This window comes from Falco peregrinus, chromosome Z (genome assembly GCF_023634155.1).
Source record: "Falco peregrinus isolate bFalPer1 chromosome Z, bFalPer1.pri, whole genome shotgun sequence".
Classification (NCBI taxonomy): Eukaryota; Metazoa; Chordata; class Aves; order Falconiformes; family Falconidae; genus Falco; species Falco peregrinus.
Genome location: NC_073739.1, coordinates 75,481,890 through 75,504,710, shown reverse-complemented (window position 1 = coordinate 75,504,710; position 22,821 = coordinate 75,481,890). Strand labels below are relative to the sequence as shown.

At 44.2% G+C, this 22,821-nt stretch overlaps 2 protein-coding genes across 15 annotated transcripts in view; one reads left to right on the top strand and one right to left on the bottom strand.

The window, feature by feature from the left end:
- The window catches only part of FAM219A (family with sequence similarity 219 member A), a 103,079-nt gene extending 97,193 nt beyond the window's left edge, over positions 1 to 5,886 (bottom strand). For 4 of the 12 annotated variants that reach the window (XM_055790701.1, XM_055790702.1, XM_055790706.1 and 1 more), the window contains exon 1: positions 5,632 to 5,886. In XM_055790701.1, coding sequence (XP_055646676.1) covers positions 5,632 to 5,691 — 60 coding nt within the window. In that variant the 5' untranslated portion in view covers positions 5,692 to 5,886. Of the gene's footprint in view, positions 1 to 5,069; positions 5,296 to 5,631 lie in introns of those variants that run through there. The other 8 variants (XM_055790704.1, XM_055790709.1, XM_055790710.1 and 5 more) reach the window with 4 other exon arrangements.
- A 173-nt stretch (positions 5,887 to 6,059) lies between these two features.
- DNAI1 (dynein axonemal intermediate chain 1) overlaps positions 6,060 to 22,821 on the top strand; it is a 153,209-nt gene continuing 136,447 nt past the window's right edge. Inside the window, exons 1-4 of one of the 3 annotated variants that reach the window (XM_055791146.1) lie at positions 6,061 to 6,250; positions 17,192 to 17,260; positions 19,083 to 19,181; positions 20,112 to 20,192. In XM_055791146.1, coding sequence (XP_055647121.1) covers positions 6,218 to 6,250; positions 17,192 to 17,260; positions 19,083 to 19,181; positions 20,112 to 20,192 — 282 coding nt within the window. In that variant the 5' untranslated portion in view covers positions 6,061 to 6,217. Of the gene's footprint in view, positions 6,251 to 17,191; positions 17,261 to 19,082; positions 19,182 to 20,111; positions 20,193 to 22,821 lie in introns of all 3 variants that reach the window. The other 2 variants (XM_055791147.1, XM_055791148.1) reach the window with 2 other exon arrangements.

The following is a 22,821-nucleotide window of genomic DNA, read 5'->3' as shown; positions in this document are numbered from 1 at the left end:
CATTTCTGTGCTAAGAACAGAAACCGCCTGCATCAGTGTATAGGAGCAACATGTGATCCAACACTGTTACCTGTCAGTTTGCCATCATATGCCAGCCAGTGCTTGATGTATTCTAGAGACACAGGCAGGTTTCATATACCTGAATTCAAGATACATATATTCATAATTCATATAGCAGAATTCAAGATACAACCCCACTGCATTGTGCTCAGTATGTTTTAACAACAGTATCAAGGATTTTGCAAGAGTTTAGCTAACAACACAAACCACAGACTTCTAAATCGCAGGGAGAGCATGCAGTGAGGCTCCAGTGCTAAAGAAAAGATGGGTCTACTTATAATTACAGGCTCCTCCATTCCTGTTACGAAGAGTATTTTAATTATTTTTCTCTGCAGCACCCTCACTGTGCAAGTGTCCTTTAATCTCCCTCTCCCTTTAATATCTACCTCTGTAATGAGAATGTTAGAAAACCATTCAGACAAAAAACTTAAGAGAAAACAAACCAACGCCAATTAGCACAACACCACACTAACAGACTGTGAATAATTGTCTAGTTGGAAATTAACACATCAAATACCAATCCCATCAACCAAGACAGCTACCGACCAAGCGTAAGTGTCTCAGAAATCACAAATTTCAGGCCTCACCACATCGTATCTCTCTGCAAATTTTGGAACTTTACCTTGACTTTACCTGAAACTAGTCTACTACCCAGCAGCTAACAAAGAAAGCCCTTTTTGTGAGTGCAGAAGGATCGCGACAAGTTGAGCTGGAATCAAATAGAAGCAAAATGGAACAGAGTTTCCACAGGTGAGCTTGCATCATGTTGATAGGGAAGACATGATACTAAGCATTAAGAGTAAAGAACCCTCCTTGTAAATGAGTTTATATTAATTTGAAGAGGCAGGCATCTTTGAGATGGAAGCCAAGAGCCACCAGTATCCACAATAGGAAATGGGGACCAGAACAGACCATCCCGTTTTCATGGGAAGGCACCACATGAATGTGACCAAGGGCCAGCTACCAGCCTTTCTTCCCTTCCATAACGACTATGTACAGAACTGTGCTACAGTATCAAAATACACAGAGTAATGCATCTTGCAAAGATGTGAAACACTGGGCCTCATCCCATCCTACAACCTGTCTATGTTTAACAAGGGTCTGTATGCCATCCTGTTCATTAGCCCACAACAACTCCTTCTCATGAAATCACACACTGAACCTTTACTTGGATCTGTTTCACCACACAGCAGTTCTCAGAACACATTTGCAGAGGTCAAGCAGAGTCAAAAGCGCTTCCTTAACTCCTCAGTGCTTATCTAAACAGGCTGGAGAGAGGAGGAAATGACTTGCCCACCTTCTTAACTTCACATCACTGCACCTGATGTGAAGGGTAGGAGGTCACAGAGCTGGCCAACGTGCAGCCTGCAGACATAACCCCTATCCAACTTTATACTAGCAGAAAGAAATGTGCAGGCTTTGTCAAAGCAAGTAGTTCACCACACAGCTCCAGTCTATACTAGTTAAGTGCTGCCCTTGGCCTTGCAATGAGATGGCAACACAGCCCTTGGCTGGACAAGGCTGTCAAAGAGAGAAGGTTCCCCCACCAGACACATCTGAGCCTTAAAGAAGTTACTTTTGCAAAAAGTCATGGATGTGTCAGGTTCTCCGTTCCTGCTCAGTAAATACAACACTGGTTATTGTCAGGATGTAATCTCAGCAGACACCCGACATCACTGTACTATCATCCCTGACAGACAGCTGATCAATAGTGCCAGTATCAGTGGTAGGTTTGGAGGCTGAGGGACTCAGAAAGGCTTCAGACTACCCTCTAAGAATGGCTTCCCTTCAGCATTTAACAGCTATACCTATCTTTTAATTTTGAAGATTAGCAGATAGGCAGGCCTGTCTGTCATGATGGTTTCTAGGCAGATCACTGGCAGTCATCCTGGAGTTCAGCATAAAAACATCAACAGCTGACAGTTTATCTACACAGATTAAAAAGATATTCAAAAGAATACATGCTGGTCAACACCACAATGTTTTTAAGCATTTTGAGCAAAGCCTAGCTTCACAAATCTCACTTCAGGACCCTTCCACACTGCCAGGTACTGGCCAGATTCAGAGGGAACAGCGGTCTCCTAGGAAACCCTCCAGTCTGAACAGGATGAAAAAACATTTCATATAGAGTATGCACTTCAAATTAAGCAAGGGGCCTTCTCTTCCCCATCTGCTTTCAGCAGGGTATCACGTTTCAACACTTTTTTTTTTTTTTAATAGTATGACTCGTTGTTTTCCAGATGGGTCCTAACTTCTACCTCAGCCCTTTGGATGTGGAAAAGACACTAGCCTCATCTCTCCTTGAGACCAGGTGGAACTGAAAGCTTTTATAATGGGTAGAGGAAACACGAAGTCCTGAGATGCTAAGGTTATTCTGTGGTTTTATGCTGGTTTTGGCTGTGATGGAGGTAAGTTTTCTCCACAGAAGCTAGTACGGGGCTATGGGCTGGATTTGTAAAGAACACAGGGATGCTTTATTTATCACTGAGCAGTGCTTACACAGTGTCAGGGCCTTTTCTGCCTCTCACCCCACGCCACCAGCAAGTAGGCTGGGGGTGCAGAAGAAGTTGGGAGGAGACGCAGCTGGGAGAGCTGACCCCAAATGACCCAAGGGATATTCCAGACCATATGACATCATGCTCAGCATATAGAGCTAGGAGAAGAAGGAGGAATCTGGGGACATTCAGCATTATGGCATCTGTCTTCCCAAATAACCATGACACATGATGGAGCCCTGCTTTCCTGGAGATGGCTGAACACCTGCCTGCTGACGAGAAGTAGTGAATGAATTCCTTGTTTTGCTTTGCTTGCATGCACAGCTTTTGCTTTACTATTAAACTGTCTTAATTTCAACCCACGAGTTTTCTCCCTTTTACCTTTCCAACTCTCTCCCCCATCCTGACATGGGAGAAGTAACTGAGCAGCTGTGCGGGCCTCAGCTGCCAGCTGGGGTTAAACCACCACACCTTTGAAGTTCAGGATGAACGGGAAGGGAGAAACATTAACTGTAATAGAACAAAGCAGCAGTACTGACCAGAACCATGTTATCCAAGCAAACTAGTATGATAAACTCTGGTTTACGATAAGCTGGCATCTGAACTGCAAGGCCTCTTGCAAGCCACATACCAATGGCACAAAGCAGAGGAAACCACTGGAAACACTGTACCAACTTGTTCTGTCCACTGCAGAGCCCAATGCCAGCATTTCCAGATTCATGGAAGAATCCTACACACCCAGTCACAGCAACTGCCTCCTCACGTACACAAAGTTTTGCTATGAGCTCCACTAGTTAAAAATCAACCGAAACCCTGAAGCACAGGTTCAGAGTATTCTTCTAATGTAAGTGTTAAAGCCCTTCGGGAAACTTTCCTAATTCTTGGTTGCTGAAGAAGGGAAGGAAACCTGCTTCCTAACCTTACTATTGGCACTGCACAATATACCATCCTATCCTGAGACAGCTGGGTTGGACCAGACAACCTCTTTGGATTCTGTTCACTCCATTTCCACGCAAACATGCATGCATGTGCCAATTCCACTCCTCCACTACTATCACAGGGTTTCTAGAAGATACTTAGGAGTATTTTCTGTCTGCCAACTGCTTTTCTAAACTTGCTGATCTCTCTGCTATGCCCACTGCCACATCTGTTGCCTTTGCTCCACAAAAGCACACACAAATGGGCATGTAACAAGTCCGTATCAGCTTGTACAGTTAGTTTTCTTCCCTACCACAAAGGTTGGAAGCTAAAGAACCAAACAACAAAACATAAGCTAAAAGTATTTTCATATTTTGTCAACAATCCCATCATCAAAAAAAGTGTTTTTCTTGCCATTGAGGGGTAATTTGAGTTTGTAGACCTTCACAGAGAATCTCTGTTCACAATTACTGTGTTCTCAATTTTTTGCAAAAACTAGCTGCAACAAGAAACCAAGGATTGGTATATCTACTCTCAATAATGTACAATTTGATACACTCGAAATCTCAGTAGCATCTTCAGTGCTAACATGAACCTGCCAATAACCTATCCTCACCTGCTGTCAAAAGGATCAGTGCAAGTATTTAAGTTCCTTCCACCTCTTCAAACATTTCATATCCTCATCTCACACTACCAGACACCAAGATGGAATTTGCTTACTCCAGGTGCCAAAGGGAATCAACATGCGTTACTCAGCCCGTGACCCAGATTTCACTTTAATGCCAAAGCGAACTGTATTTTAACAGGTCCCAGGTTACACATAACAACACACCTTACAAGCAGAGAGTGAGGTAGACGGGAGCAAGGGGAGAGGAACACAGAAGAGAACCTCTCTCCCATGTGAAACAGAAATGGACAAATGCATTCAAGTGTTCTGTGGCACGCAGCTGGGGCACAACACGTACACAAGCAAGCCTGTAGCATCAAAGCAAAGCAGCTACATGCTCATATGAAGTATTGGAGTATTTGGTGAAGATCTAGCATCTCCCATGGCTGTCAGCCACCTAGCCTTCCTTCGTAAGTGTCATTTTAGAAGCTACCAAAAGCCCAGGACCACTCTACCTGCCCATTTACACAGACACAAAGTCCCCCGAGGCTGTATACCTCCTTCTCTGCAAAGATTCCCCAGGGTCCCATGCAGCAGTGTAACCATTATGTCAACCTCTTCAGAGCTCATTAATTGAGTATAATTGTGTCTGTGAAGTGAAAAAACACCCTGATATGAAGTACACGTGCCCTGGCATGGAGAAGGGTGGGAAACGAACCCTCACAGGTTGCTTTTCTTACATAAAGAATTTCATGTGAGCAAAACTGATTTGACAGAGATGTTCCTTTGCAAAACACCTGACTTTGCACACGATGAGCACCTACCAGCAGCTCTGCACTGAGAGCAATGGCTATTAAACCAGCCACGGGGAAGGCCCTGCAGCTTCGCACCATGCGTATTCCACACCCACCCCGTGCAGCCACCCGGTCCCTAGGGAGCACGGCTCCCGCTGCGCACAGACACTGCCCAGTTCCTCCCCTACAGCTCACCTATTTTGTAAAAGCCGACTAAAGCCCCACCAGTCCTCAGCGTCTTCAGGCCCGTGCTTCCCCGGCCAGGCTCCCCCATCTCACTGCCGCTTCCCACCCCTCCCCGGGGCGCTCCAGTGCCCGGTGCCGGAGCTCACCGGCCGAGGCGGCGGGAAACGCCCGCCCCAAGCGCCAGCCAGGCCGGGATGCTCCGGGCCACCGCTGCATTTGGAGAGCCGGCGCTCCCACCAAGGCAGGAGCGGAGCCGCTGCCGCCCGCCCCCGCCCTCCCCGCGGGCGCCCGCAGAGCCGCCGGGGGAGGCGGACAAGGAGGAGGGGGGCAGGACGGAAGGGGCGGGCGGGCAGCCGCGACCACCGGCGCCCCGACATGACACAGCAGCCGCCGCTGGGCACGGCCGCGGGGCCCAGCGGGGCCGGCCGCTGCACTGAGGGGCCGGCCGTTACATAACGGTCGCGGCGCGCGGGCCCAGCCTCAGCCCCGCCGCCCCCGCAGCACCGACACCCGTTCCCCCGGTGAGGCGGCGGCTCCCAGGGACACGCAGCCCCGCCCGCCCGCCCCTCACCAGCGGCTGCATCTCGGCACGCACGGCGGGCACCTGGAACCGGTCTATCTCCTCCATCATGGTGGCGGCGGGGCTGGGGCGCGGCGCGGGCGGGCAGGAGGGAGGAAGGGCAGGAGGGAGGAAGGGCGGGCGGGCGGGCGCTGGGAGGCTCCTCAGGCACCGAAGGACGACAACGCCGCCGCCCGCCGCTGCTGCTGCCTCATCGCCGCCAGCGCTCGCTGCCGAGGTGACTCAGCCGCGCCGCTTCCGGGTCCGGCCGCCACCGCCCGCCCCACATCTGCATATTCATTAAGTGGGCGGGGCCACTGTCAATAGCTATGGGACCCGGATGCTAGATTCCCCGCGGCCCCCGCCCTGCCGCCGCTGGGACGTACCATTCTCTCTCCCGGGGGGAGGCGGGGCACTTAGGGGCAGGGGGGTGAGGGAATAGCCAGGGCCGACGGCGTTCAGTGGTCGGATTGGCCGCGCGCCGCTTCCGGCGCGTTGCCATGGTTACCGCTATCAACTTCCGGCCGGCCGGTGGCGGGGAGGCTGCGGGGCCGTCGTGAGGAGCGGCCGGCGGCGGCCAGCCGCTGGAGCAGCCGCCATGCCGGCCAAGGCGGGCGACAGGCACCGGCAGGTAAGGGCTTGTCCCCAGCGGGCGTCGTAGCAGGGCGGCGCCGCGCTCCCGTGTGACAGCGCCGTGGTGACGTCATCAGAGACCGGCGCCGTGACGTCACCCCCCCTAATGGCGTCACTGCCGTGCCTCGTGCAGCGGCAGATGGCGGTTCGCACGAGGGAACGTCGCCCTGCAGTCCCGCTCCGACTCTGCCGCCGTCAGCTCCTACTCTGAGTGGACGCCACGGTGTCACACAGTGACACCAGGCCCACAATGGCAATGCTGTTCCCAGAGCCACCACACATCACATCATCATGTGTAGCCCAGCTCATTACCCTTCAAGGTATCCCGCAGAGCTGTCACCCCACAAGGCTCGGTGACACACTTAGGGGCCTAGCACAGCCCCTCTTAGCACTGCTTACTTCGTGGTTACATCGTGCTGCATCACTCTGTCCCTGCACTGAGGCATGTCAGCACCCTGCCAGTGGCAGGGTTCATGTTCTATGTAATTTCTACACACCTTATTCAGGCAAACCAGCAAGTCTCAAAGCTGCAGTGCCCCACACTGTGTCACTGTACTGTTGCAACCCTGTGAGGCTACAAAGTCCTCGGACATCATTGTCATGCCATTTCATCACTGTTACAGCATATGACACATCCCTTCGAGAGCAGGATTTAATTGCTTGAGGTGTCCCCAGACTGCCAGGGAATCTCTCAGGGACACTGGGCAGACAGATTCAAATGCTTGTTTAAAAAAATTTACAACGTTTTTTCAACTATATCTAGCTATACGTTTTATAACTTTCTTATTGTTTTACTCTTTGGTATCCACTCAGTTCAGACAACGCAGTGAGGTCATCTGCTAACCTTCATGGCTAATCCTACTCTGGGAGCAGCGGTGTGGGTAGATATGTGTCTGCGAGACCTCACTGTATGCCTTCGTGCTCTGTATGGGCGTGTTTGTGTGCATCCCTTTGCAGGATGAAGAGTTCAGTCAGAATTGTTCCTGGATTTCATGTACTACTGGACCATCAAAGTGTTTTATTTAAAAGCAGAAGATGACCTGGCTGATAAAACCCTTTTAATAACAGGTTTAAATCAACCCCAATGTATTTGATCTTTGGGGTGGAGGGAAGGGGGTTAGCACAGGTGGCCCTGAAGTGACTGAGAACAAGCAGCCTGCTTCCTCAGTCTGGAACATGTGCTAGAAAGCCATAACTGATCAAGAAAAGCAGGAGCAAAAAAGGGACCAATGTGATGATCCAGAGCTGTGGGGTGGCAACAGAGATCCCTGGGCAATCCCCAGTGATCTGTGACAGGGTCTGGACAGTAGGAGCTCTTTCAGTGAGGGAACGGCAATCCTTGCTGATAATCTGATCCCCATTCAGTTACCCAAGGTGTTTCATCTTGTCTGTGGTTTATCCACACCACATCTGTATAGACTGTACACACCTAGGCAACTTCTGAAGCCTGAGATAATAAACTCCACTAAGTGTGAGCTGATTTTGCAGAACCCGATCACATTTCCCTGCTCCCGCAACCAAGGGTTGGAACTTGAAATCCAGAGAAGTACCGAAACAGTTCCTCATGGCCCCTGAAGTTTCTGGGAGTCATCTGGGTATTTCTGCACACATAGTAGGAGGGTTTGTGGGCTCTAGAGTAGGCAAGAGTAAGAGAGGATCACTGTCACATTCCTAGTCTTCTACTGAGAAATACTAGTTAAGTATCAAGTTACAAAGGGCTTTATAAAGTTTGCAGAGGACACTAGCTCAGAACCAAAAAACACATCCAGTCCTAGATAACAAGATGTTTATGCTAAAATTGTAAAACACTAATAACAATAATACACATTCACTGGCAGAAGACAAGCCTGCTACTTGCCAGTGATGCTGGCTTTTCTGCTGAGCACCATTTCCCTAGGCTGTTCTCCCTTGTCCATTTCATTGTAAATTCTTTTGTAGTACTGTACTTTTTTCATCTGTCCCTGTGCTTTTCATTCCTCTGTTTCCTATATATTGCTTTTGTTCTGCTCTGCTTCCTAGATTTTTCATTGCTGACTGCTTTCCCTTTGAAAATTTTCTTCCCAAGATTGTTCGCAAAGCTGAAATAGTTACCTGAACACTACCAGGTCCTTCCCTTTTACCACGTGTCACTTCCAGCCCTTCCTCTGCTTTCATGGCTGTGTGTTGTTCAAGTGCTTTGTGATCAAGTCTTCTTTTACTCTTCTTCTTTTCCTTTAGAGGTGGTGGTTGCCTGCCTTTCTTCTGTGCCTGTCTTGTATCTGCCCTTCTCTGACATGAGTTTCTTGCTTTGTTTCACTCTTTTTCTTTTGAAGTCTGGGTGACTTCAGCCTCTAGTTCAATCTCCAGCCACCTGATGCCTTTGTCTTTTTCTTTGAAAGAAATCTCCCATATTCCTGGGTGAAAATGTGTTGAAGTCCAGTTGATCATCAGAGGTGAAAGCTGTGACTGTCCAGACGAATTGTCTGACTTGAACTGAGCCTTAATTAGAAGCAACTTTAGGCTCTTCTGTGTTTTGTGTACATTAATAAGAAATGTGTTTCAGTGTTTGAAGTCTTAAAATAATTGATTATATCTGGGTGTTTTGTAAATAATAATACTTAAGTATGTTCTGTGCTTCAATAACATCCTTCCTTTCAGATCTGAAACGTGGTATGTGCAATTGAGTTCCACAGCATTTTGGGAAGCTGTGGAATTACAGAAAGGCATAAGCCAACATCCCTGCATCAGACTGGAGGGAATGGACGAATTAGGTTCTCAGCTTCCCTGAAAATGAGGTCTTGAGTGTGACAAATGGGAAACTCAAAAGAGTAGTATTATCTAAAAATGCTGACCTGTGTGTCATGTGCACATTAGCCTGGTGTCAGTCCCATGCATGGTCCTGGGTGGTGAAAGAAAGTCTCCAACAATTTTGAGATTGTTATTTTAAACATGGTTATCAGGTGTGCTGTTGGAAGTGTTGGTTCCAGATTTCCATGTCTTTGCTTTTTAGCTCAAGGAAAAGCCTTGTGTGAAGAGTGGAGAGCACCCTGTGCTGCTCTGTACCTCTGTGGCTGAACCCACCCCAAGGAGAAGCAAGATTTGGTTATGGTTTCTTAACTCGCATTGCATACACTCCTTTGCACTTACAGTGTACCAAAGCAGACTGGGAGCTCTTATCAGTTAGGATCAATCCCACTATCAGCAGCAGGTCACTTATGCAGTGTTAAGAAAGCATCTGAGTTTGGAGAGTGAGGCATTTCTTGTTACACTTGACCCATGGTCTTGCACCCACTGACATGTAAGCAGTTTCTTTGATATTCAGCAAGTTGTCAAAGAGAAACAAAAGAGACCCCTGTCCCCAAACACAGTCAACAATCAAGGCATGCTGTACTCCTTTGCCAGCAAAGGCTTTTAAGGTGTTTATTAGCTCTTAAACGTGCATTAAACAAATCATGGAATATAAAATAAACACTCAATTTAGTGTCTCTCAGAAAACATATTACCAAATGTATTGGCAAATAGCTCCTAAATTGGCATCCCTAGCGTGTGTAAATGGATGCCTGCTGCAGGCAGGCTAGAAGTCTCTTTGCTTCCTTTGGCCTTGTTTCCATTATGTGCTTTTCTGCTCCTTGTGCCAAGCAGTGGTTTGCTGTGGAGTCTTCTAAATATTCAAAACATGCATAAAAAACTACTAGGAAATTATGGAATGGTTTTACAGACATGTGACGCTTAGCTCTTACAATGTGTCACAGAAATTCTACAAGCAGCTGCGTTCTCTCTTTTTTTCAGATTGCACGTTGGCCTCTAGGGGTGCTTCAGAGGAACGGGGAGTGATGCCTTTGCTCAGGAAGTGAAGTAAACTTAGCCAGAGCAGTCTGTGATTGCTCAGCCTTGTAATCTGACTGTTTTATGGTGACAGCTAGCATGGGAAGCAGAAAGACTGCAGGAATGTCTCTGTAATGATCTTAAAAAAAGTAGTCTAGTTTGTCATTGCCCTGATGGGTGTTTCATTAGCATGTAATCAATTTTCAGCCCTTGGAAAATAGGAATTGACAGTGCAGTTTTGCAAACTAATCCACCTGCATCTTCCCTGCCTCAGAGTTTTCTGGTATTTTAGGCTGGATCTGCAAATCCAGATCTACTGAGCCTACCTCCTGCTTTAAGCACAGGGAGAAATTTCATGTTACTCAAGGAGTTACTGTATAGTGCTGTGTGTGGTTTCTCACCATGCAGTGACCAGCTGCAAAAGCTAGTCTGGAAGGGGCAGTTTAATCTGACACTATAGGAGATGGATGTACCACCCAGACAAGGCTGTAGGATATAGTAAGGAACCTCACCCTGGATGGCAGGACAGCATATGTAGTAGCATCATTGCGTCTCCTACTCGGTTAGTCAGGGCAGGCCTTGCATCTGAATGTGAGGAATGGATACATTTTTTCCTGAAGGGTTTCTGCAGTCAAAAATCTGGGATTCAACCTGGTTCTTAAATGAATGCTTGCTTTTGAGAGTACATCTCTGCTTCTTAGAACACCAAGATAATTTACTTAAGCATTGCCACTGACAAGTCAGATGTTTTCTGCAGTGGAGGATGAAATAGTTGAAAAGTAAGGCCATAGAAAATAGCTGTTAAGAAAGACCCAGACATGATTGTTCCAGGGCTTGATAAAAGCTTCAGAGCTTTTCCTAATCAAGAAGACAGGTACTAACAGTCCTGTCTATTTTGTATAAATTCAGTTAATGAGTCTCAGATCAGCAACTGACGGCTGTCACATTTGCCAACACAAAGTGAGAGTAATAATCACTGTTGGATAGAATAAGCAAGGACAAGACTTGAATGGATGATTGAGTGTTCTTTGTTTTCCTCATTGCAGGCCAAGCTGGAAACATGTTAACTAGGGTGCTGAGGGCTAAACTTCCACAGGGATTGCATCTCTTTGATGCTTTCCCTCCGATTACATGTTTCTGGGAGCAGAAGTAAGACAGCTCTTATGAAATGCCACCTTGGTAGTGCTTTTTTTCATTTACAGTAATGTCCTTTTGAAAATAGCCAGTAGTTTCTTCTTATTTTAGTTTTCCAGTTTCAAAACTCAAACAAAAAAATATTTAGAGGAATTTCATTTGGAGACAACCCATTCTACCTTAAAATACCATTATAAATGCTTGTTGGATAGGTCAGCAACAGGAAAACCTCCTGCTGAAGGACTTGATTTTGCATCTGTTTGCAACTCTGATTGTCTGTGATGTAACTCTTGATGATTGGCTGTGTTAGAAGGAGCTGTGGCAAGGGAAAGGAAAATTATATGGCATTTAAAGCATCACTTTTCAGCTGTTTCCTCTCTTGATCTGTGTCATCCTGTTGGATTACTCTACCTTTGCTGTAGCCAATAGCCAATTTGTTGTGTAGCTTAGTCAATGTCTGGCCCAGGCAGGAATATCTAGGTGCTGCTATCATAAACACATCCTGAAAGAAAGGTCCAGAAAAAAAGTCACTTGAGTTTTCTATATTCTATATTTCTATATTCTTGATGCCTGTTATGGGATTTTAGTATCTTTTTACTGTGGGAACTATGGTAATCTGTTTATTTAATGTAAGACAGTCATCAGAGTAAAACACGTTTAGCATGCATAAATTCTCACTCGGGCATTTTTTGCTGTAGCAGTGGAGCACCTCCCAGGGTGGTCAGAGTTATGATGGTGACCTGGAGGTGAGAAACACCTCATAACTCCTTAACGCCTCCTACCCTTTCCTTAGTCCCCTGGCAACAATGTGTCTTTTTTCCTGATATAATTTCCTTATAATTATTCACATTCCTTTTCTTGTTAATTATTATTATTATTAAAGGCAGGAATAGTAGCACCATTTATTAGGAAGATTTAGGAAGACTATTTACTTTTTCTATAGTAAGACCATCTTCAGTTTGTTTAGAGTTTGCTAAAATGTAATTGCTTGGATTGAAGTGTCCTTTGCTGGCTGTCTGACTTAGGCTATGTCTAAAAAAAAAAGACTTTAGATGCTGAACAACATAAACCAAAACACTAGTAGCAACTTGCTGTCTGAGCTCTGTCCATGCTTCTAAGTCTGGGACTGCTCAAGTGAGGCAAGGAAGCTACAAAAAACGAAGTGTGTGATTGTGGAATTAAGCAGTGTATCATAATGCCTGTGCCCAATGGGGTGAATAATTCTCGTATTTTCTAACTTCTGAATGCTTCTTTTTGAGATGCTAATAATAGTCTGTTAACTTCCAATTGGTTTTTTCTGTAGCTAATTATATAACAACAAAAATGTGCTTGAATTTTAGAGATCTGTATGAAGGTCAGTCACTGTCATGAGCATCTTGCTAGTGAATATACAATCATTATGTTGATATGTAGTTATAGTTTTATTTTTTATTTCTATTGTGGATGCATTTGTGACCTCTACCCTGTTGTACAAACACTGCAGTGTGGAACAAAGAAATAGCTGTCAGAACAACAGGATTAAATTTTAAATAATAGTTTATGGGTAACACATAGATACAGTAAAAATAAGAATGAGTAAGCAATGGCCATCATTCCGAGATGTGGTGGCAGGACGCCAACTACCTGGTTGCTGTTGAGGACTCTTTACAGCTAATATGGCAGAGAGGAGTTTTAAGGAAAGGTGTGAGGAAGGACAGTGTGCTGGCTTTGGAAAGATTTACACGGAGCATGAGCTTGCGAAACAAGTAGAAAAAGGACAAAGCACAGGTACACCAAAAAAAAGGAATATCAGGACTTTTTCAGCAAGTGGCACAGCATTAGACTTTGTGCTATTATCTGAATCAGATGTGATGTAAAAGATTTTGTATCCTTGACTGAGCCAAGTTTGCTCCCCATCTTGCTTCTTGTAATAGTTTTAAACAGATCTGCTAGTTTTGATGAGTGTTGCCTACTGCTGATATTGCCAAAATGCTAGGATCTCATCTGATCTCTTCATGTTTGTGTCACCTTCCAGCTAGATTTCAACAGTTTTAGGTACTTTGAGATGAGCCTTCCACAGCACAGGCTGCAGCAGCACATCCCCATGGGAATGATCCATGGGGATCATTTGCTACCAAGTCCATGAAATCCAACAAATAAGATACTCAACTTCCGTTGTTGTTGAAGTAGGTCTCTGCTGTGAGAGATGATTTATTTAGGCAGGAGACAAGAGTTTTTCTGAAGGACCCTGGAATAAACTAAGGACCAACACCTTCCTGGACTCTACTACTACCTGCCAGATAAGCCTGTGCTCATTTGCTCCAGGTATGGCTGTCCTGTCTTTGTGGAGCACATATGGAAGAGAGCCCAGGGCCTACATCGATTGGTGTGTGCTGGCTCCTATCTTTCCTCTTCAGGTTTAGCACACTTCTGGAGTGGGCTGTGTCCATACTTGGCCAAGGATTTGTGTGATAGCCAAGCACCCATAACTGTTCAGGTTGGAGCAGGCAGCTGGAGATTTAGTTTAAAATACCAGTGATAATAAGTGAAATTTTGTAACTGTCCTGCCAGTCATGTTCTTGCTCTCTGTTGTGGGGAACAGCTTTGCTTATTTTCCAGGGAGCTCTGAAACAAGCTGCCACAGTTAGGCAGTAGATTCGGTCAGTAAAGTAGGAATGAGGCAAATGGAGAAGGGTGGTAAATCCCACCAACTGACGCAATGAGATCCCTCCCTTGAACATCTTCTCCCAGTTCTACACAACTGAGTGTGGTACTTCCAGCTACACTTTGATGAAGGGTAAAAACGTGCATGGGATCAAAATTAAGACATTCAGAGCCTGGTTCTTTTTTAAAGTAGTTTGTAAACTTTGTTACACTCAAAATCTTGTTTATGGGCAAAGAAGAAGGACACCTTATTTGTATAGCTGAGAATTTAATGTTAGTGTTACTGAAATCTTAGTCTAAACATTATCATCAGACCAGATGTGATTATTACAGAAAATAAGAAGTACTTCTGAGTAAAAAAAAATATCATTACTAATAATAACAATGCAGTTAAAATTGTTGCATGCAAGCTTCTCATTGTCTACTCCTTTTCTGGTATTGTGATCACCCTTCTTCTGGTCCTCTTGTTTTCCAAGGTTAATGGTTTCATTTTGCTGTCAATGGTGGTGTTGGTGGGAATGTTACAGCAAGTTGTCAGCATCTGGGGTCTTTCGCTCGGAAGGATAAGATGTCCATGTTGATGGTTTCTTCTCCACTCTAGGACCCACTTGGGAGTTTCTTCCATATGTTAGCTAACATACTTTCACATTTCACTTCCTTCATTGGTCTGGTGTTCCACATTACACCTGATGTTACTGTAGATGATACTTCTTAAGTATGCTAGGTACTGCTATTTTCTTTTCTTTGTTACTCCTAAACCCAGTTTTGTCCAGTTCCCCTGTTTGCAGGTCTGCATTTCTCTAACTGGCCAGTGGTGAGATGTTTACAGCTGTGGGGTCTCTAATGTCAAGCCTGCACCCCATCTCTTATCATTCCTTGCCTTACTCTGCTCTCCCACATCCTAGGTCTCCTCAGGGCCTCTCTGTCATACCAGGCCTGTACTATATAATTAAGTAGCAGTTGTAAAACCATGATGATACTGTATAGAAACAAAAGAAATAAAGAAAATTAGCCATAGGCCCCTGGCTAATTAGAAAAATTGCTCATGCTCTACCCTACAAATGCTTTAAGGTGTGGGGAGCAGGGCAGGGTTTGTGCTGCTTCCTTCCAGTGCACTCTAGCTTTTTTTCAGTGTCACTTTTGGATTTTAATACAGTTGCAGATATTTATTCACAGGTGTCTCTTTGGATTATGTTAACTGAAATCTGTGCAACTGCCAGAACCAATTACCCTCAGATTGCCTTGTCAATGCCTTTGCTGCTGGATAAATGCTTTCATAGACTCATTTACAAAGGCTAATATTGCGTAAGCTTTGTTTCATGTTTAAAATTAAGACTTTGATTTTTGTTTGGATCTGAGTAAAATTCTGCTCTGAAAATCTGTTTTAAATGTTGTAGTTTAAATCACATCTAATTAATATGTAGCATGGTGCTTGTAGCATAGGATGCTCTGTTGCCCATTGCCAAGCAATGACATGAGGGAGACAGGCCAGCTGCGTAATCCAGTGGTCTCAGTAGTGTTGTGGTGCTGGGGCTCCTAGGCTCTCTGCTCCGCTTTGCTACCAGCCCACTGTGGGATTTTAAAGGAAATGTCGTAACTCTTTATTTTCTCCACTTGAGTCATAAAAATTTGTATTTCAAAGTGAGGCACATTTTCTAAGCATAAAAATGTATCAGTCTGCTCATGTTTCTTCTCTTTTAATATGTATCTTCTGGAATAAAAATAATCCCTGATGCCTTGTTGTAACAACAGTTTTACATAGCTTAGCTTGTACAAACAGAAACAACACTGAAAGACTCAGCCTCGCATCTCTGCTACAGTTTGTTCCTTTCTGAAAAGGTTTCTTTTCTGAAAAGGTTTCTTTTCTGAATTCTTTTTGTCAAGTCTTAACAAGTAATGGGGCTTTAGAAACAATGCTTGGGGATACTGGGTCAAAGTCATTATGGCTGCTTAATTGTTTAATACATAGGAAGCAGATGGTAGAAATGGATTTTTAATTTTCATAATGAAGGGGAATCATGAGAGGAGCCTAGGAATCTCTGTAGAGACTCGTGCTCCTTAAGGTGTTCCTAAGAGGTATGGAAAAGGAGATGAACAATAAATAATGTAATAAAGCTGGGCTTTTCTGTAGAAGGACTAGGAAAAGCAGACGGAAGCAGCAAGTGGCAGACTTGAAAAGCAAGCAGCAGTTCTTTGCTTTAGCATGTAGTTGTACCATGGGAGTCCTTGCTGTGGAAGTTGCATGTGCTAAAAAGGCACATGGATTCCAAAATGGCTGAATACATTTATGGAGAAAAAGGTTCACTGATACGAAATAAAAAGGATAGCGTTTATGTTTCCAAGTCCATATGTCAAGCTGAGAGGGTATCCTGGAGAAAGCTCCATAGATACCTTCTTTTGAATACTGTTAGAGAGAGATACTTGGCTAGGCGGACCTTTAATCTGAGCTGAAAGGCACACCCTAATGTTCTTCTAAAGAAAATCAGTAAACCCATCGGAGCTTGCTCTCCCACCCGTTTACTTTCCTTCCCTCTTCTCTAGTATCCCCTTCTTTTCTTTACTTTTTCCAAGTAACTCCTCTGCTTTTTCCATCCATCCCATCCAGTGTTATCTGGGATCCGTCCTGAAACTGTTCTTGCCAAGATTTCTAATGTTGTCTCCTTTGTTTGATTTATCAGCTCTCTCTCCCTTCTGCCTTCTGGGTTCTAAGTCTTGACTGTCCCTCAGCATCTTCTTGAAAGGATCCTCTTCATTTCTTCTCTCACTTTCTGTAAAGTTTTCATAAAGCTTTGGCACTGGTGCCCTTCTGTTATTCCTTAACCTTTGGGTAATCTCCCTTAGAAATACTCTGTAAGGCTCCCTGTCAGTAATTATTTCATTGTTTTCCTTAAAGCCTGTCGTAAAAAAATTTCTGTTCTATGATGTGCTTGGACAGGCTGGCAGTAGTTAACTTCCCAGCTACTTATCAGTGTTTTCCATGTTTTCTCAACACTCGTGGCTTTGTAGGTATTGATCTGCTGTCTTCAGGCTTACTGTCACATGAGAGCATTTGGGCCAAGAACAGCCTTTCTGTGTGTTTGAGTAATGCACTAGAATCCCATGAGAATGACTTATAGTTGTATCACAGGTAGTAAGAAGGTTAGAACCTAGTGTTTCTTCACGCTGATAAACTGCTGTCTTGTATTGTGAAAGTGATTGCCTTTCATTCAAGTGATTTATAGACAAAACACTGCTATATTCAGCTTTTGAAACAAACCATTGGAGCAAGCATTAATAAGCACATTCAATTTTTACTCTGCTTTGGTTAAATTAGGAAACAAGGTTTAGAAGGTTTACATTGGGTATGTTCTCGCTTCAGGGCCAAAGTGGACCTTCAGGAGGAAAGACAGTACCACTAAGGCCACCTAAAGCTGTATCTAAAAAACGGGTAAGATCCACAAATCCATGAGTCTTAAAAAATGTTTTTTCCATCTTTATCTGTGAGGTGCAAAGTGGATTCAGTCTGAACAATGGTTTGTTTTATGGAATTGGTAACATTTCTATTGATTTAGCAGTAAAGGGCTGCTCTAGATTTCCACTGAGAAGGGAATTACACTAGCAGGTTAGAATAACAATGGCAGCTAAAGCAAGGGCACAATTTAGGTAAAATGCAATATGAAAGATTAAAATAAAATGTCTGGGTTGTAAATTCCAAAATTTAAGCTGACATAGACTGTGAGAAAAATGCCTGCTTGGTTTAGAAAATTCAAAACAGCCCATATTCACTTAATTAACAGAGAAATGCAAGCATTAGTGAAAGTAGCCTAAACTTCTTGACTGTTAGCCTCATGATAATGTTTTTATTATGGGCAAATAAATACTTAGAATACCTTGACTTAATCTCCTTTCCTTTTATTTAGCCCATTGACATAGATGGAAGGACAGTTTACATGCCTTTAAACAGTCATGGTGGTAAACAGCTCTTCACTTTCTTAGGACAAATCACAGTCTTGTTTCTTTTGACCCTTTAAAAGTGAAAAGTTATTTAGTTTTAAATCATAAACATAAATAAAAATGTTAAACCAACAACACTTTTGATTTGACTCACTAAGGAAATCACCCACTGAACTAATTGGCATTGAACCTGAGTATGACAAATGTCCTACAAGCAGGTGTACATGCAGGGAGCATTAAATCACAAGTGTTCTGCCACATTGGTCTTTTGTATATCAGAGCACCTGGCCTTCCTTGAAGCTCGCCTCATAACCGCTCCCTTGGGGGAAGAAAAAGGCTGCAGCCTGTATCTTTTCCTAGGTGCCTGGCATATGCAGGATTCTCTGTTACTTTCAGCCACTGCATATTTTTAAACAGCATTGTGCTTTTCACTTTTGTGGCACTCTGCAGATAGCAAAGGTTTGCTCGGTCCAGTCTCTGTACCTGCAGCCAGCTTTCAGTTATACCCTGGACTCCTCAGCAGCTCTGTATGGCCATAAAGTTTAGCAGACCTGAGAGAACTGTATTTAAAAGAATGATTGATTTATTTTAAATCAATCCATTATACATTTCAAACTGAGGGAGAAATTTTGCCGGGAGCAGTTAAACACTTTAATCAGCAACTGTATATTATGGCAGTGTATTTGTAATGACAATTAATTGAAAATTGTCCCTGCAGTGAAGCATTTTCCTGTTAATGATATCATGACATCAACCTGTGCTCAGCCCAAAGAGAACAGCTCTTTGTGCTGGGAGAACGCAAACTGCTGGCCTTTGCAAGAAAATGGTTAACATTCCTCCAGGAGCTACATCCCTGCAGCTTTGTATCTTGAACTAATTTCTAAAGGTAGCTTATAGAACAGCACTTCAGAAGTTATTGCAGGTCTTTGACTTGTGCCCTTGAGTAGTCCTAAAGTATGACTCATTTTGGTGTTACATAGCCAAAAGAAACAGAATTGCCAACCTTTAAACTGAAATTGAAGTAGAATTACTTGAGTTTTTGTTACTGGAGTTACTCCAGTTTCGTTACCGGCCAGAAATTATCTTCAGACAGCAGCTCCTCTGACCTACTGAACCCTTGCTGGCAAGTGTGTGCACATTCAACAGTCTTCAGATTTGGGCCTGCCATTTGGGTTTATCTGCTGTGCTCAAAGCAGAGGCAGAAGGGGGAACACTGTTTTCAACTCCTTGCCCCATGCCTGCAGAAATGCTACTTTGGGGGGGAGCAAAGCAGTCACAGTCTTGGTGCACTAATGGGTTTGTCATTCCTGTGCTAGGATGAAGATGTCTCCACTGAAGTGGGAGAGGGGTTAGATGAATGGGCAGCAGCAAAGACTCTAGTTAAACCCCCAGATCAACTGGAGCTGACTGAAGCTGTGAGTAAAACAGTGCCTGTAGTTGTCATGAGATGTGTACGAAACTGTAAACCAAAGCCTACCTCTTACCTCTTTGTTTTGGAGAAAGTTCTGCAAGAGTAAAACTGCAGTACTTGCTAAAGCAGTGTCTGCAGCATAAACTGAAATGTCTGTCAGCTGCAGAACAGGGAGAACGTGCTTTGAAACACAGTTCTGGGCTTAAGACAATGTAACTACATGGAGTTGATCCATGAGGGGAACGGGGCCAAGGCTTCACTCCAATAAGAAGGACCCCAGAGGCAGCCCTGAGCTTTTCACGTGCCTCGGTGTGATACACAGGACAGGGAGGTGTCCTACAGTTTTAAGGCCATTTATTTTCAGCTTGGTTTAGTAGGATTGCAGGTGGTCACCCTTCCAACTGCAGTTGTCTCTCTCTTCTCAATGTCTTCTAAAACTCTAGCATTTCTCCCTGTCCTCCAAGTAGCTCTCAAAGGGAAGCTATACTTACTTCCCCTGACACAGGCAGTGAAAACAGTTAACACCAGTTGTGGTTTTGTTTCCACTGGCTGGTCCTGGAAGCACTGCTACTGAGCTTATTGTTTATTTTTGGACCATTTATGCTTCAAGACACAGGTTGTGCTTCTTGCCTTTTAGAATGCAGCTAGAATTTTTTAATTGCTACCATAGCTTAGGTAAGAATTAACATGCCAGCTAAAGAAATCAAGAAAGCCCATTGAAATACTATGGTAGGAAGCAGAATGACTGTTCTGGATTCTACTCTGAGCTAGCTTGGCTCCAAGCATTGTTCTTGTAGAGGCATCAGCTGCACATGAGGTAACTGCAGTGAACTGAACATCATAGAATTGAGCATAAACCTGGTGATTTGTGTATGCTGCACATTGTATTCATAGTGGACCTTATTTACAATATTATTTTGTTTCCATTCCAAAGGAATTAAAAGAGGAATTTACACGCATCCTGACAGCTAATAATCCCCATGCTCCACAGAATATCGTCAGATACAGCTTTAAAGTAAGTGTGCGATGACCTGTAAAATCAGGATGAGATTTTTTTCAATTAAGTGTTTTTGTGTTTTCCTTTGATTTATAACCAGGTAAATTTCCTTGTAATGTGGCTTTTTCTTGTTACATACTTACTGCCAATGGTTCCTAAAGGTTTTTTTTGCAGAGGGTAAAAGTCTAAAAGCATTGACGTATTTATTCAGAAATAGGATGTAACAATTACTCAATAAAATCTTGACAGTGAACGTAATTAGTGCAGCTAATCTCAGGTGGTAACTTTTTGATTCTGTGGTGGTCAAAGAATAAAAGGCAATGCTTTACTCAGTCTGTAAGACAGTCATGCCTCAGTATCCTCACATCAAGATTCAGTTGTTTGAATTCTAGAAGAGCTCAGAAATGTGCTTTGTGAAATCACTGACAAGAGCTCTATTCATGATGAGTAGGAGTGAGCAGGGGAGGGTGGAGTGAGCTGGGGAAGGTGCATCAAAGACTTCCAGGAAACATCCAAGAGCCACACCTTCACATTTTTGTGTGAAGAGCACACACTGCACTACCCTGTGTCATAGTTTAACCCCAGCCGGTAACTAAGTACCACGTAGCCATCGCTCACTCCCCCCTCACCTGGAGGGATGGAGTGGAGAATTAGAAAAGCATGTAAAACTCAAGTGTTGAGATAAGAACAATTTAATAAGTAAAGCAAAAGCTGTGCATGCAAGCAAAGGAATTAATTTACTGCTTTCCATCGTTAGGCAGGTGTTCAGCCATCTCCAGGAAAGTAGGGCTCCATCATGCATAATGGTTAGTTGGAAAGACAAATGCTATAATGCCTAATTTCCCCTCCCTCAGTCTTCTTCCCCTAGCTTATATATACTCAGCATGGCATCATATGGTATGGAATACCCCTTTGACTAGTTTGGGTCACCTGTCCTGGCTGTGTTCCCTCCCAGTCGCCTGTGCTACTCCAGCCCTCTCACTGGCAGGGCCTGAGAAACTGAAAAGTCCTTGACTTACTATGAACATTACTCAGCAATCACCAAAAACATCAGTGTCCTGTCAACATTGTTCTCACACCAAATCCAAAACACAGCACTGCGCCAGCTACTAAGAAGAAAATTAACTCTATCCCAGCTGAAACCAGGACACCCTGAAGCAACCTTCTCCTGCTAGCATGTACAGCTAGCAACACTGGCTGCCGCAGAGGGAGGGTGGAACGACGGCTTTGCTGCCCACTTCTCCCTTGGAAGGGTTATGCCCTGTTGCATTATGTGTATGAGCCTGACACATGGCTAAGTGGGGGGAAGAGCCCTCCTGTTGAGTCATGAGGTTCAGAAAGGACCCCCTTGGTTTCTAAACTCCTTCTCAGAGAGTCTAGGTGTGGCTAGTTCCAATCCTAGTCTCAAACTTGGTCAACAGTGTAGGTCTAAAGGATTATATGTACAACTACTTATCAGAGTCAATGCTTGCCTGTCAGAGCCCTCTCAAGGACTTTCACTGAAACACTTTCACAAAGTTGAAAAAATGTATGATTTATTAAGGTGACAGATACAACAAATTCAGAATTGCTGTTCATAAATGCACTGCAAAAATTGAGCTTGAGGTAAGAGTTCAACGCTTTGTTAACAACACTTTCCTGGGTAACATCCAACATAGTCAGAGGCACAAGTTTTGCCAAAGAGGCATCCCTGCCTGGGGGGGAGAGATCCAGGCTTATCAACCTGTCCACTAGTTGGAATTCTCGTCCTCAAAACAGAGGATTCTAAATGCCAGATTGATACTCATGGTGAGGTGGGACTGAGTCAATCATTGTGTGCCAATTGGCCCTCAGCAAGGACTGGCAGTTCTGGAAGGCCAGTGGAGCCCAGTGTTTCAACACAGGATGGAGGATTTGGTACAGAAGTATGGAGGTCTTTCTGGCTTTACTCAAGCAAGATGGGGCTGTGAGGCCCCTGCCTCACCCCAGGCATCACTCAGCTGATTGTTGAGTGTTAGACTGCACCCAGTATATCCGCTTTGTGAGATAAGTATGGCGCCCAATTCAAATCCCACTGCTCCCAACTGACACACAGCTTCTGTATTTGGCACCAACAACTCCAGTGTCCCACAGCCCCCATGAAAGAAAGGACACATGGACAGCTCCTCTAGTTCTGGCATTGGATTATCCCCAACATTAGGCAAGGAACAGACAACTAGGTGAAATATTCCTGAACCTGTCTCGTTTGTGTGATACTGTAACTACTTTGACCAACCACTACATGAGATCACCAGAGAAAGGAAATCAGTCTTGTGGAAGCAAATAAGGTCCCTTTATCTTCTATTTGGTGTTGTTGTTTTCATATTTATAGGATAGAAACAGGTGATGATTGATCCATATTTTCAAATTGTCCACAGCAACTGAAGTGGGCTTGATGCTATGCTGTGATTGGTACAGAGAGCAGTCATATTTTTAAGAAGAAACTGTTGAAGCATCTGTGGTCTGCAGTGGCTTCTGATTGCTTTTAGGTGCAGCTCAAAACCTTAATACGTAGTTTGAACCTAGGTGTGTGCCTGCACTGTACAGTAGTCAACAAGCAAATGTCAATCAAGCTAGCATCAAATAGGTGAATTAGTACACCTGAGCATGGTGCTAGAAGCCTGTACTG